Source organism: Simochromis diagramma, unplaced genomic scaffold, assembly GCF_900408965.1.
Source record: "Simochromis diagramma unplaced genomic scaffold, fSimDia1.1 OVJJ01000361.1, whole genome shotgun sequence".
Taxonomy (NCBI): Eukaryota; Metazoa; Chordata; class Actinopteri; order Cichliformes; family Cichlidae; genus Simochromis; species Simochromis diagramma.
In genome coordinates, this window is record NW_024386860.1 from 5,934,434 (window position 1) to 5,947,686 (window position 13,253).

Here is a 13,253-nt window from a genome sequence, read left to right on the forward strand (position 1 = left end):
AGTAAACCATGCAGAGTCTGGCGTTGTCACTCTCTGATAGAACTTGCCATCCCTTTAGTATCACCGCTGGTATGGTTAGAAACAGAAGCAGAAGAATGCAGTGCTCAAGAAAAGAAAAAGGAGAACCAAACCTATATAATCAGTTTAAAAATAAAACGTGGTAACAACAAGAAACTGTTGAGTTTTTTTTTTTATTGTAGTCCATAAAAACAAACAGCAATGATAAAAACAACAGGGTGGTAACCATAATAATAATATTCAATAATGGAAAACAACATAACAATAGACAGTAAGAAATTAAATTAACTTAAGATTGCCATCAACCTCAACACCATCCCATGTACCTAAAAAGCTGGGGAGCTATTGCGAGTTTGTATTACAGGAGACTTCCCATGAAGCAAATCTGTGGTGCAGTTAGGAATGTCAAGGTGCTGTTTGGGTTTGTGAGCACAAAGAGTTGATCCCCGACTGGGTCACCAGTCGGACCAGGCAAGAGTTTGAGAAGGACGGAAGAAGAGGTAACAGATCTGACTGACTGATACAAAAATGACAGGAACACCCTCTCAGTGTCGAGGCATTCTGCAGTAGAGATGCACGCCACTATGCCCTGTTTAACACACACATACATACAAGAAAACACACACACCTTCACTCTTCACACACATACAGATGAGGACAGAGTTAAATGACTTCTAAAAAAACATACAAACAAAAATTTCACAATTTCCTAAAGGTGAAAACAAGCACAATAAAATCCCTTGAAGTCTGGAATAATCCAAAAGTTACCACAAAGCACCAGTATACTCCAAACATGCTGCTTTCCCTCCGGTCTAAGCTTCTTCTGCTTCATTATACATATAGTTACACACACATGTTAGATCCTGCTGGAAGGACAGGTCAGTTCAGTGTTCAGGACAGAGGGGTTCAATCTGATTCCCAGTGGAGAAGAAAGACGTCTGTATCTAGTCTGCCGCAAAGAAAGAGAACCGATTCTTACATTTGCTCCCGCCCTACATCTACAGTCCCAGTCTTTTCAAAATAAAGTCCAGCAGCACAGCTGATGCTCTTCTGAGTCCGGAGATGGGTTGTGGGTGCAGAGGAAGAAGTACTAACCTGACTGTGCTGTACATGGTGGCTGAGGGGGAGGAATTCTGCTACATGGCGGTGAGGTGTGTGCGACTGGCCTCGTTAGGGGAGTGTGAAATGTGCGAGGGGATTGGTCAGCGCGGCACCTGCATCTGCTGTGCGGTCTGTGATTGGTTCTGAGCGGTGACCTCGGGGCCCCGGCTGGCCAATCGGCTGAGGATATTCCTCTCAGACATTTGTAGCCGCACGGCCACGGGGGGTATCCTGGCAATGGTAGCTGGGAGACGGGTGACGTCGGCCTTCATGTCGCTCAGCAGTTCCTCGAGCTGTTTGAGAACTAGAAATGCAGCACAGAAATCGGCATAACAGGGGTGAGCAGCCAAATTTTGGTTTTTGGTTAAAATTAACAGTGTGGCATCCCAAAAAACAGCAGAGGACAGAAAACAGTAAGGATGGGTTTGTAAAACTTTAACAGGAATCTTCTTGTTAAAAGGGAGTTTTCCTTTCCCACTCTCACCAAAGTGCTTGATCATAGGGGGCCGTATGATTGTTGGGTTTTTCTCCGTATGTATTATTGTAGGGTCTACCTTACAATATAAAGCGCCTTGAGGCGACTACTGTTGTGAATTGGCGCTGTGTAAATAAAATGGAATTGAACTGAATTAAATATGGAGCACAAGAGTTACACAGTATCTCTCCTTCAGTACCATTTGTAACATTTCACCAACACTCATAAAATAATGACAAATATAAACCTTACACATTTCCCAGATTGAGCTCTGTGTGAAATCAAGCTTGGAGGCAAAAGCGTCTCATCTCGTTCCAGGCCCATTAAAGATGCATTGAATCCATAGTTGTGAGTTTAAAAGGCTCTTTCTCCTGAATTTGAGACAGTTTACCTCTAGACACCTTTAAACAGTGTTAATGTACAGTGCTAATTTTTGTTTATGGCGGAAATGTCTGTTTATGTAAAGTGAAACAGAATACTGGTGATGAGTTAAAATATGATGGAACATAATGGAGTTTTTGGACAAATATTTACTAAAGATTGAAATGCATTACCTACAACAGCCCTTTTCTCATTCAGAAAACGTACTGTGGTAACTGAAGCAACTGAAGCAGAACTTTTAAAGCATTGAAGAATATCCAATATGTCTGCCTTCAAAAATTTCCAATGCTCACTCCTTTGTTTTTAAACAGCGTGTGTAGCTGAAGTTGTCTACTGTCAAACAACTCAAAACACCATGACCCTGACATGTAAAGGCAATTATTCTAATCGTTGTACTGCAGTTTTTCAAAATAACATAGTCAGAGAATTGAAAAATATAGAGAAAGCACCAAAAGCAAAACACAAGAAAAAAAACATTACTTTCACCATTTCATCACCACTGGATTGTGAAAAAAAATAAATTCTTCATCATTCATTCACTATTCGAATGACCTTTAAACATTACTGTTTTCACTAAACTCACATGCTTTATCAGCTCCACAAGGTCTTTTTTTTAATAAATATAAAATATGTCACATTATTGTTTCATGCCATTTAATAAAAGTAGTCTTAGTGTTAAACAGCCCCTGGCCCAACGCCGGCACAGTGGGAGAAAACTACTGCTGCTATAACTGAGACACTTTTCATTAGAAGGATAATTACTGTGAGTTCACTGTTGTCTAGGCAGCTGCAATTACGTATATCATTATGTGCATATACTGTCATTTTGGTGAAGAAGCACCTGCAAGCAGCTGACTCTGCAGTTACTTGGTAAAAGGAAACCATGTGCAGAATAATGTCCCTTGACAGTCCCACTGTTTTAATCACGAGACTTCTCAGTGTTGCAGATATAGATTTTAAGTCAGTGAGAACTTTCGCTTTACTTTTCTGATTTGTAACGTGTCTCACCTTTATGCAGCACTGCATTGGCAGGCTTGTTTCCAGACATTGACTCTTTGCTGAGATGCTGGTGGGACTCGGCGAGACACTCCACCTCACTGAAACGTGTGTTTAGGGCCATGGAGGGGTGAGCCGGGTCCTCTGTCATGTTCAGGTAGGCCGCCCTGCGCAGCTGCTCTTCGATCACGAGCGCCTGCTCGAGTAACTGTACAGGAAACGCAGGTGGACCAGACGTGCTCAGTGAGATATGACACGCAGACACACATTCACACAGAGAACTCAAAGGATAACCGTGTACTCGTTTCACCTTGAACCTGCGGGCCAGAAACTTGTTCTTTATCTCTAGGAAGTTGCCTCTGCTCATCTCCCCTTTGAAGGGCTCATTGAGGATGGCAAACCTCACGTCGTTCTGCACATCCTGCCACCGAGCGTAGCCGTGTCTGAGAGACGCCAAAGTCAAGAATAACAACACGGGTGTGTCTGGATGGTCAATGCCATTTAGAACAGGGTAACAATTTGGGTGGAAAGACTTTAAACATGCATCACTGTCCTTCATTCAATTAATAGCAGAGCTATTTCCAGAAGATGAACGCCTCAAATCACACACTGGTTTCTGGACATCACCATGTAAGCTTTTTTTTTTTTTTTTTTTTTTTTTAGACATAAGTGACTATAGTTGGACAATCCAGTGAAAGAAATCTATGCTGACTGTATGATCAAATAGAATAGTAGCACAGGTAAGTCATTTTATTTGTCAGATAATTTAACTAAAATGCTCCAAAAGGCATTAACAGCACAAACATGGAGAAGTCCAGTTCAGTTAAAGTTAGCTATCAGCTACAGAGTCTACACCGGCACACCTGTCATTTTAAGCAGCTAAGCTCCTTGTTACGGCCCTAGCAGGGCCTCCTCCTGAAGGTGCCTGTGTGGGCGTGTCCCACCACCTCTTCTGCCTGAGGTGCCACCTTTCCCTGTTACACAGCTGACTCACATCAGTAATTAAAAGTATTTAAGCCCAAAGAAAGGTGAGCTCTGGGCCAGAGTGACATTAGTGTGGTTACAGCTTGTGCGCTGCGTGTTTGTTGGGTTTTCAGCTAGTGAGCTGCACTCTTTTTGACTTACTTTGTACTTTATTGGCTAACGTTTGAGTTTTGTTTGTTTCTTTAAATGGTGATAGCGGCTTGTCCGTCTCTTTTAGTTGAGCTATTTTAATAAAACTATTTAATTTAACCCTTCTGCCTCCTTGACTCCTTTTTCTGACCCGGACACTTTTTGTTACTTCCCCCTCACCGCCTAGACCCCTCAGGGGAACGTAACACTCCTACATTTAAACCAAAAGAAAGCATTGTGTGTTTCTGTAGCAGGCTGCAACTATGTAGCTCTAAAGACACTGACCAATTTTTGGCACTTGTGTATTGATTTTTCAGCTCTAGAGGCTGCTACTGGTCGAAACCACTCAAACCACTTCATAGAATTGATATCGAGATAAATCCAGGCACATCTTAATGGATCAATATTAGCTAAATCCTCTTTTTATTCAATTCTGTGGTCAGCCTGAAACGGCCTGCTCCTTAATGACAGCTGTGCTCTAATGTGATCAGTTCACTTAATATGAGTGTGAAATTTACAGTCTGTAAATGTGAAATGATATTTGGTCACCCTGGTGTCACGAAACCTGTTTATAAACCTGCAACAACTTTATGCACCTATGAAGACTGAAGAACAGTGTGTTAAAGATATTGTCCGTCTGAAAGGATACTGTATGATGCCAGCAAGCAGCCAGTAGTCATGGCGGCGGTGCCAAATCTCAAAGGTCTTCTTGGTGACGGTAGCTGCTCTCTCCTCATTCTGCCACAGAGAGTGAAGCTCTGGAAAGCAAGACAGGAAGGTCAAAACAGGCAGAAACGAAACAGAAGAAAAGAGAAGAGAAAGAAGTGTGAACGGCTGCATGTGTGTCCACCTGTGAATCCTCCGTCAGCGATGTTGAACATGAACCTCTGCTTGGTGGCTTTCTTCTTCTCTTCACTGACATTAACCACAGGTGCAGCTGTTCCTCCGTCTTTGGCGTTCTCTCCATTCTGCAGTTTGCCAGACTCGTCTGGTTTCACACTGTCCTTCTCCTCTTTTTGTTCTAAAAAAGAAAAAAATTCAAATTAAACATTTTAAAGCTGTGTGAACAAAATCCAGGTGTAATAAAGGGCCCAGAATTCATCAGCTGAGGAGTTGAAATCTTGTAAAATATACATTTTAATGCGCAGCTCAATCTTAAAAGGTCAAAAATAGCAGAGAAGGTTTGTTCCAGTGCTGTCATCTGTGCTTCAAATGTAAGACAGAGTGTAGGTGTTTGACTCAGAGCTAACCTTTTTTCTCCTCTGCAGCTTCCATTTTCTCATCTTTGCCTTCGTCAGCTAAAAGAAGAGAAATAAAGTTAAAGACTGAGAAGGTGAGAAAGAAACCAGAGAATACTGTACGTGGTTTAAGACAAGATAAGATGATATAAGATGGGGAAATTCACATTATTACAGCTGCAAAATCAAGAGAGCAGGAAAAGTTAGATTCAGCATTACCTTTAACAATAGCACTATACAACAATATATGTGTGTATATGGTTGTACCCACATATACATATATATTTTTTCAGCAGCAAAATGGGATCTTGCGTGGTGTAGTCGTTGAACGTTGATATCAGGACAGAGAGTAAAGAAAGCATTGTGCAGTTTCATTGTAACTATTGCAGATTACGATATAATAGAACCCAGCGTGTGGATATATGCATACACATGTGTATTTTTAAATGTGGTCTGCTGCTGTTGTTCACTGTCGAAGGAACAACCTCCTAAATCTCCCCTTCCTACTTTGTAGGTGTGGCCAGCCTGTCACTGACGGAGCTGCTCAGTGCTTTCAGGGTGGTCTGCATGGGGTGGGAGGTGATCTCTAACAGGGACGACAGCTTAGCCACCATTCTCCTGTGGCTCACTACCTCCACTGCTTTAAGAGGACATCACAGAACAGAGCTGGGGGTCTCAATCTGCTTGTTCAGTTTCTTTTTGTTACCAGCAGAGATACTGCTGCCCCAGCCCAATGCCATCACAGTGTCATAAAAGGTCTTAAGGAGCTCCCCCTGCACTTCCAAAGACCTACGTATCTGCAGCAGACACATCCTGCTCTTTCCTTTAAATGGCATTCATGCTGTTAGTCCATTCCCATTATTGATCACATGAACATCACCATCCATGTTTTCTATCAAGAGACGGTCACATGGAGAAGTAAGGTGGGATTTTTCCCTTTGCCCCATAAAAGTGCACATTCTGCTCGGCTTATTTTTTATTGAAGTTGTTCATTAAGGCAATTGTTATGTTTCAGATTCACCTGACATCTAAGTGCAGTCTGTATACACCCATGAACATGTGAACATTCTGGATGTCCAATTTTTATTTTACCTTTATTTATACAGGTAAATCTCACGAGCTCTCATTTTCAAGAGCAACCTGTTTAATAGTAAACAACAAGGTACTGAGACAAAATGTCAATTCTGCAAAACATGGATCAAATCTTTTTCATTTTGTAACGTTATTTAAGTGGAGTGAGACTATGACAATGGACCACAACTGAGACAAAGTTTAAAAGTGACCTCCAATGGTCCTGTACTGTGCCTTTAAATGTGAGTAAGCAGGACTTTCAAGAGAAAACCAAAATAAAAATGGATATTTTGCAGACTAAAAGGCCTTAAAAGCTTTTTGTACTGTTAAAAACAGATGTTACAATCATCGTGTGCCTCACCTCTAGACCTGCCCTCCACTAAATCAGTCTTGCTCTCTGAACCTTCACCCTTGATGTCGGCAGAAGCGTCCTTCTCCACAGACTTCTCCTCTTTCTCTTTGCTCAGGTCTTCAGCTTCTTTCTCTTTCCCTTCAACTCCATCTGTCTCCTTCTCTCTGTCCTCCTTCTCTGCAGCAGAGTCTGCTTCCTCTTTCTTGTCCAGAACGGGGGGTTTTTCAGAGTCATCTGGGATTTCAATAATCTAGGCAAGAGATGGACAAAATAAAAGGAGATATATCTTCAAACTGTGCAATAGCTGAAGTGAAAGCAGAAGTTGAAAGCAGAATTTACCTCTGGATCATCTGCCTTCTTAGCAGCTTTTCCATCCTCTCCCTCCTTCTTCGTGTCTTCCTTGTCCTCTGACTTAGACAAATCCTCTGAAAACAGAAAGCACATGATATTACAGATATGGGGGGAGTGCTTTAATCTGTTATGTATACAACTAATTAGGATTCCTATTTAACATTTAATCTTAACAAGTGTGTGTTTCTTGGCCTATAACTTATTCATTGTAGTCTTTCCAAATGCATCCACAAGAGGGAGCAAATCTGGAAAATCTCTGGGGGTCAAAACAAACCGGATTGAATAATTACTTCTGAGGGCAAAACACGAAAATATCTCTCACATATCAAACAGTTATTTCAGGGTTAGTTGAGTCTTAAACATAGAATTCACATTACATCTGGTTCAAAACTAAGGTGAAGTATGTGGTGATGAGGTTACAGCTCAGAGGAAATGACAATGTGTTTCATCGTCACGAGTGTCCCCTTCTTACAACATGTAGTCAGAGTGTCAGAAACCGAGTCTAATTATAATGCATGCATCGTGTACTGAGTCTAAAAAAATGTTAACATTTGTTTAAAAAGCTCAGTAGTGAGTGCAAATAGTGTGTGTGTTTACCCGGCACAGGAGTGTTGGGCTGTGTGTCTGCAGGGGTCCCTGTGGAAGGAGTCTTTGGGTCTTCTCCTGCAGCCAAAGCTGCGGCTCTTTTGTTTTCCTCCAACTCGGCCATCCAGGGCATCGACCACTGACCATTCACATGTTCAAACTCCTGCACCTGTTAAACAACATGTGACTCAATGATTAAGAGTTTGGATAATTTAGACCACATTCTCAAGCAGGGCGACACTATTTTTACCATTTCTACTGGAGCTGTTGAACCGTACCTTTTTCCGTATGAGTGACATCACACCGATGCGAGTGAGCACGTGCTGTCTTGACAGACCCTCCCGAGGGACGCCGTCAGCAAACGTCTCGGCTCCGTCGGCCCCCGGCTCACAAAGGTGACGCATGAACAGAGACACATAGGCCCTGCAAAGAAAGCATGACATACTGAATAAATTTGAGCCAGGTGTATTTTATATTAGACATGCAGAGAGACAACATGCTAATTAAGCTGAATGTAACTATCCTGCTAGTATTTAGTACTAAGAGACTTCACGTTCTAATGGCTCAGTTACCAGTTTTAACAATAATTACTTTAGACAGTTGGCCAATTTATAAAACTGTCATTAACGGAACAGCTTAAACCTTCAACTGTGTAGACAAATTTACAAATTTGAGCAGATGATTGATACTAAAATTTAGCAAACAAAAGTTTTCAACAAAGTTTTGGTTCATAACAAAAAAAAAAAGCACTTTACCTTGATATTAGACTGCACCCATAACAGTAGGAAAATGATAAAAAACACCCATCAGACTCACTTGAATTCTTTCTCTGACTTTCCTCGTAGGTCTCTGACCAGCCACTGGTTAGTAAAGGCATCTTGGGGAGGCATCCCATAACGCATCACTGCATTTAAGAAAGCCTTCCTCTGCCGTGCGTTGAATCCCAGCACCTGACAGGTAAGAGGTCAAAATGCAAAAGAAAAGCTTAATAGAAAGACAACAGAAAGATGTGACTCCTCCACCACTGTGCAGTTAATTTTTTTCCTTGCACATTCACTCTTGTCTCATGGAAGGAACCAAAAAGTCACCTCGATGTTCCCACCAACCCTGGCCAACAGTGGGGGTAGAGGCTTGTCCCGGTCGTTCCTCAGCCCTTTGCGGTTTGGTCTGCGGGCATTGGCTATGAGCAAAGAAGCACGGTTAGTTAGTCTGTCTGAAGGCCTGAAAGTCAGCGCCAACTCCACCGAAGCCATGAGGACGAAAAGTTGAACAGTAAATTTTGCATGATGCATGATCGTGTGTGCACTTATCGTCCTAAACTTTCCACTTACGGCTCATTGGCTCACTCTGATCCTGCTGAAGCTGGCCCTCTCTCCACACTTTACAATAAACGTTTCTTGAAGCGCAACGCTTTCAGAAAATTTACTACTGAAAGCAATCTGGCAGTACACATCATTTAATAAAACTCCAGTTACAGTAAGAAAAATACAACTGGTATATAAATGCACAACTTATAGCACCTTTTAATTGGAAAATAAATTTTATACAACATGTTTATTAACGGATACAAATTTAATAAATACAAGTGAACAGTTATATAAACAATTAATATAAACACAAACAATTTAATCTGCAAAGCGGGCGGCTCAAAGGACTGGGAAACCATTGATCTTAATTTTCTTTCCCCGTTTCCTTCTCTTATGCTTTTTCCTTTCCTTTTTCTTTCTGCCTTGCTTTGCCTCTCTACGCTCAATGCAGATGATGCAGTCACATTTCCTTTTTTGGCAGTTGTTGTTGAGGTTGTCGAGGAGGATATCATAGCTCTCGTCTGAATCTGAATAAACATCTGCGGGGGTGTTGGAAGGATGTTAGTGAATTATGTATCTCAGATGTGGAAAGACTTCTGTTAATAATCTGAACAGGAACTTCCGCCTCCATGTCAGCTTGTTATGATCAATAACTTCACTCAACTCCATCTTTATGACTAATGCCAAACTCCTCAGAGCACAGACGTCCCAGTGTGAAAGATCTCCAACGGTTGTACCCAACTTACCTTCAGTCCGTTCATCAAAGTCCTCATCGCCCTCCTCTGAGGCCACCGAGTAATCGGACTGGTTATCAGACTGATCCTCCTGCCAGTCTAAAGAGACCACAGAGAAATGATGAGATGAGCGAGGAGAAAATACCAAAAAGGACAAAACTCTTCCCCACCAGGTCTGAATCTAACTGATCAACAACGAGATAAAAGTACACATACGAGTACACAATAAAAGTAACTCCTTGCAGAGGTTTAATCACAGGTTAGTAAGAGTTCAACCAGTAGGGGGAGTTACCGTGTTAAAACTGCATTTGAACTACTAGATTACTGCCACTGATTAGCTTTGACTGCTGCAATAAACAAAAAGAAAAGATCCTTCACTGATATTGTTAATGTTTACACAGCTATATGCAAGTGAAAAGCCTACTGTGGCTCTAACAGCTTTGGTTTTTGGTTTATTTGGGGGCTGAGACAGGAAAAAAAAAACAGATCATTAAAACAAAACTAGTTCAACTGCTTCTGTGTTTTGCAGTTTGAGGTTTGTTTCTTCAGAATTGTCACTCTCCCAAAATAAGGTCTTAAAATGTGAAGCAGAAGGGTTAGGGAGAGGACTGTAGCTTTGGTGATTTTATCAACAAATCCTAATACACGTTCATGTTATTGCTTTTCCTGGACCTCCAAAATCTACATAAATAGTATGGACTTTTTTTTATATATATAATTAATATTAAAACTTAACATATTTGAACAAAACCTTGTTGAAAGCTGCACTTATTACAATTGCCATGGCTTGTTGTTTCCAGCTAATAATGTCCCTGTCTGTCATACATGATCTCTGACAATGGAGTTCACTGAATGGAATAATGTGTGAGAGCAAATAAGCACTGAATGAATGGAATACAGGCAACTGATAATTGATTTCCTCCTTTTATTAATGTTTGCATGTTTTTCTGCAAGTTTCAAGATGTAAAACTATAACATCAAGATTTTGCAGACCTGAGTCATGTGCATGATCTCCCCTTCCCCCTCTATGTCTACACTGGGTTTACACTCAGAAAAAAAGAAAAGAGGTCAGTTCAAAACCAGTGGAGGCCTGTTTTTCCCCACACAGGAAATTAATGATAAAGGTTGCAGAAAAAAGTTGACCCTATGAGCAGAATCTCCCTTCGATAGACTGCACTCCATCTCTCTTCTTATGAGAGCTGGGACAGGCTCCAGTCCAACTCCCAGGACCCTGCGGTTAAATTGGTCGGATGGATGAGGAGAATAAAAAGCAAACAGTCCGTGACAGATGCATTTTCTCATGTCTGTGCAATCAGACATCATACAGACTACACTCAGGAGCTGGCAGGTTAATCTCCACTTAATGGGCGATCACACACAGCTCAGCTGAGTGACGTCTAAAAAATGTTTATCAGCACATGAGTGAAAATGGCTGTTGTGTTGTTTGCTGTGCCCTATCACACGCTCTGCCTGTGCATCCAGCCCAATCTGCTGCTGCCCCCTACTGTTTTAATGCTAAGCCAACGGCTGTACTGCAATAATATTCCCTTTGTGCCATTTTCTAGTCCGAGCAAATTACATCTAGAAAAGGGGCCTTAACTACCTACAATGTGAGTCCGTCTATCCGCCTATTTTGTGTGAACGTATCTCCTAAAGGAAGGCGACACATTTCTGGCTTAGTGAGAGGCCTTATCCTTCTGAAAAAATCGATTTTAAACTGGTCTAAACATTTAAAAATAACATCAACTACCACATTTCTACACCCGAGCACAAACTAAAACAAAACTTCATGCCATAATCTCACTGTCGCTGCTACTATATTACCACCACATCAACACCACACAAACACAAATCCACCACTGGTACTGCACTCCACACACGCACAAGAAGAGGTTGCATTATATATTGTTCTGTACCCTGTCTTATACCTCGGTCCTCCTGGGAGCCATCATTGTAGTTGACTGGCTTTCGAGTTCTTTTGCCTTTGCCCAAATTGCGGGCGAGATCCTCCTGCTGTTGCTCGTAGTGGTGCCGAAGCAGCTTCTCCCAGTAGTCTGGATCAACACTTTCCTCCTGCTTGATCACCTCCCTTTCCACCTCCTCCTCCTTTAAAACATTTTTTTAATACAGTGCACATAAAGACTGTTTGTTCGTGCTTAGACTTTGAGTTTGACTCCTAAAGATGCTCTAAAATGTCAAAAAACTAAAGCCCGATAGGTAAAGTGATATACTCATATACGCACATTGTAGCCATGCTAATACTGTACCTCATCATCTTCATCTTTCACCACATACTGTGCCACTTTGAAGGAGCTGAGGTATTCGTTCATGCTCTGGAGCTCAGTGTCGTCTGTGGCATCCTGGTTCCTGTCAAGCAAACGGTCAATTGCCTGATCATCGTAGTGGATCACACTGCTGTCATCCTCCTTGTTGTCCCCTGAAAGTAGAATAAGTGGAAAAAGAAGGAAGGATAGGAGGAAGAGAAATTTGAATTTAATGCTCAAAACATCTCTGGCATCCCAGTGGAGAAGTCATAATTCCACCTCTTTCTCTTTGCTTTTACACACAATGCAACTAGTGATGCGCAGAACCAGTCGACTGGATAATTAACCAATAAAACTTTGCTGCTTTCACTACTCTGCACCAGGGATAGTTGTTTAAACTAGCCATTCATATTTTTTTGCATAAACCAGTCAACCCCACTCCCCACCCCCATCTCTGACAGGAAGTTTTAAACAAGTACTGTGGAAAATAACACAGATAAGAGACCTGCAAACCAGCAAAGTTCTGCACTATCTTGATCTAGAAAATGAAACAGCTGTGAGCTGAAGAGTAAACTGACATATAACCACTCAACTGGAGCAATGCATAAACCACATTCTGCAGTGTGGACGCTATGGCCTAATTTAGATTTCTGTGGTGAATCTCTGTAGATTCTATGACTTAACCTACGCAAGTGGCCAATATTGATGCTGGTATATATGCTTGTGTGTGGGGCATTATGTGACAGTTACCTGTGGTCATGTCTCGGCTTCTTATATGCGGTGCCAGCCGGCAGAACTAAATAAAATGCTGTGACTTTTTCCCCTCCTCAGTCCTTGCTCTGTGTTGTGTCTGGTTTTTTTTCAAGGGCAAACATATTTAACTTTTTCCACTTCTTTGCACATTCCCATTACGTCTAATCGGATAGTTTCAGCAATCCTCCAGGAATTTGCTGACATTTGTTAGTCCTTTTATCGATCCTATGATTATTATTCCTATTGAGGGGCTCATTGTTATTCTCTCACTGATCAATTTCAAAGCTGCAGTGAAAACATAGCTGTAGATGCACAGGAGTACTGAACAGGTACATCACATCAGGTGACTCTGTAGGCTTTCAGATGGCTTTGCAGATACAACATAACTATAGGATAGATTAACCAGACATACAGAGAAAGAGGCTCCCAGTGCTAAAATTAATATCAGCCCCACTCACCAAACTAAGCGGACATTGTGTGTGTGTGTGTGTGTGTGTGTGTGTGTGTGTGTGTG

At 41.6% G+C, this 13,253-nt stretch overlaps 1 protein-coding gene across 5 annotated transcripts in view; it reads right to left on the reverse strand.

Annotated features, from left to right (window-relative positions):
• Positions 1 to 171: 171 nt before the first annotated feature.
• chd4b (chromodomain helicase DNA binding protein 4b) overlaps positions 172 to 13,253 on the reverse strand; it is a 29,121-nt gene continuing 16,039 nt past the window's right edge. For 2 of the 5 annotated variants that reach the window (XM_040030063.1, XM_040030060.1), the window contains 15 exons: positions 11,990 to 12,159; positions 11,639 to 11,828; positions 9,735 to 9,821; positions 8,770 to 8,861; positions 8,498 to 8,631; positions 7,960 to 8,104; positions 7,694 to 7,850; positions 7,085 to 7,170; positions 6,755 to 6,995; positions 5,335 to 5,382; positions 4,935 to 5,105; positions 4,734 to 4,842; positions 3,282 to 3,414; positions 2,984 to 3,179; positions 172 to 1,423 (listed from right to left, as the gene is read on the reverse strand). In XM_040030063.1, coding sequence (XP_039885997.1) covers positions 1,221 to 1,423; positions 2,984 to 3,179; positions 3,282 to 3,414; positions 4,734 to 4,842; positions 4,935 to 5,105; positions 5,335 to 5,382; positions 6,755 to 6,995; positions 7,085 to 7,170; positions 7,694 to 7,850; positions 7,960 to 8,104; positions 8,498 to 8,631; positions 8,770 to 8,861; positions 9,735 to 9,821; positions 11,639 to 11,828; positions 11,990 to 12,159 — 2,162 coding nt within the window. In that variant the 3' untranslated portion in view covers positions 172 to 1,220. Of the gene's footprint in view, positions 1,438 to 2,983; positions 3,180 to 3,281; positions 3,415 to 4,733; positions 4,843 to 4,934; positions 5,108 to 5,334; positions 5,383 to 6,754; positions 6,996 to 7,084; positions 7,171 to 7,693; positions 7,851 to 7,959; positions 8,105 to 8,497; positions 8,632 to 8,769; positions 8,862 to 9,734; positions 9,822 to 11,638; positions 11,829 to 11,989; positions 12,160 to 13,253 lie in introns of those variants that run through there. The other 3 variants (XM_040030062.1, XM_040030064.1, XR_005695582.1) reach the window with 3 other exon arrangements.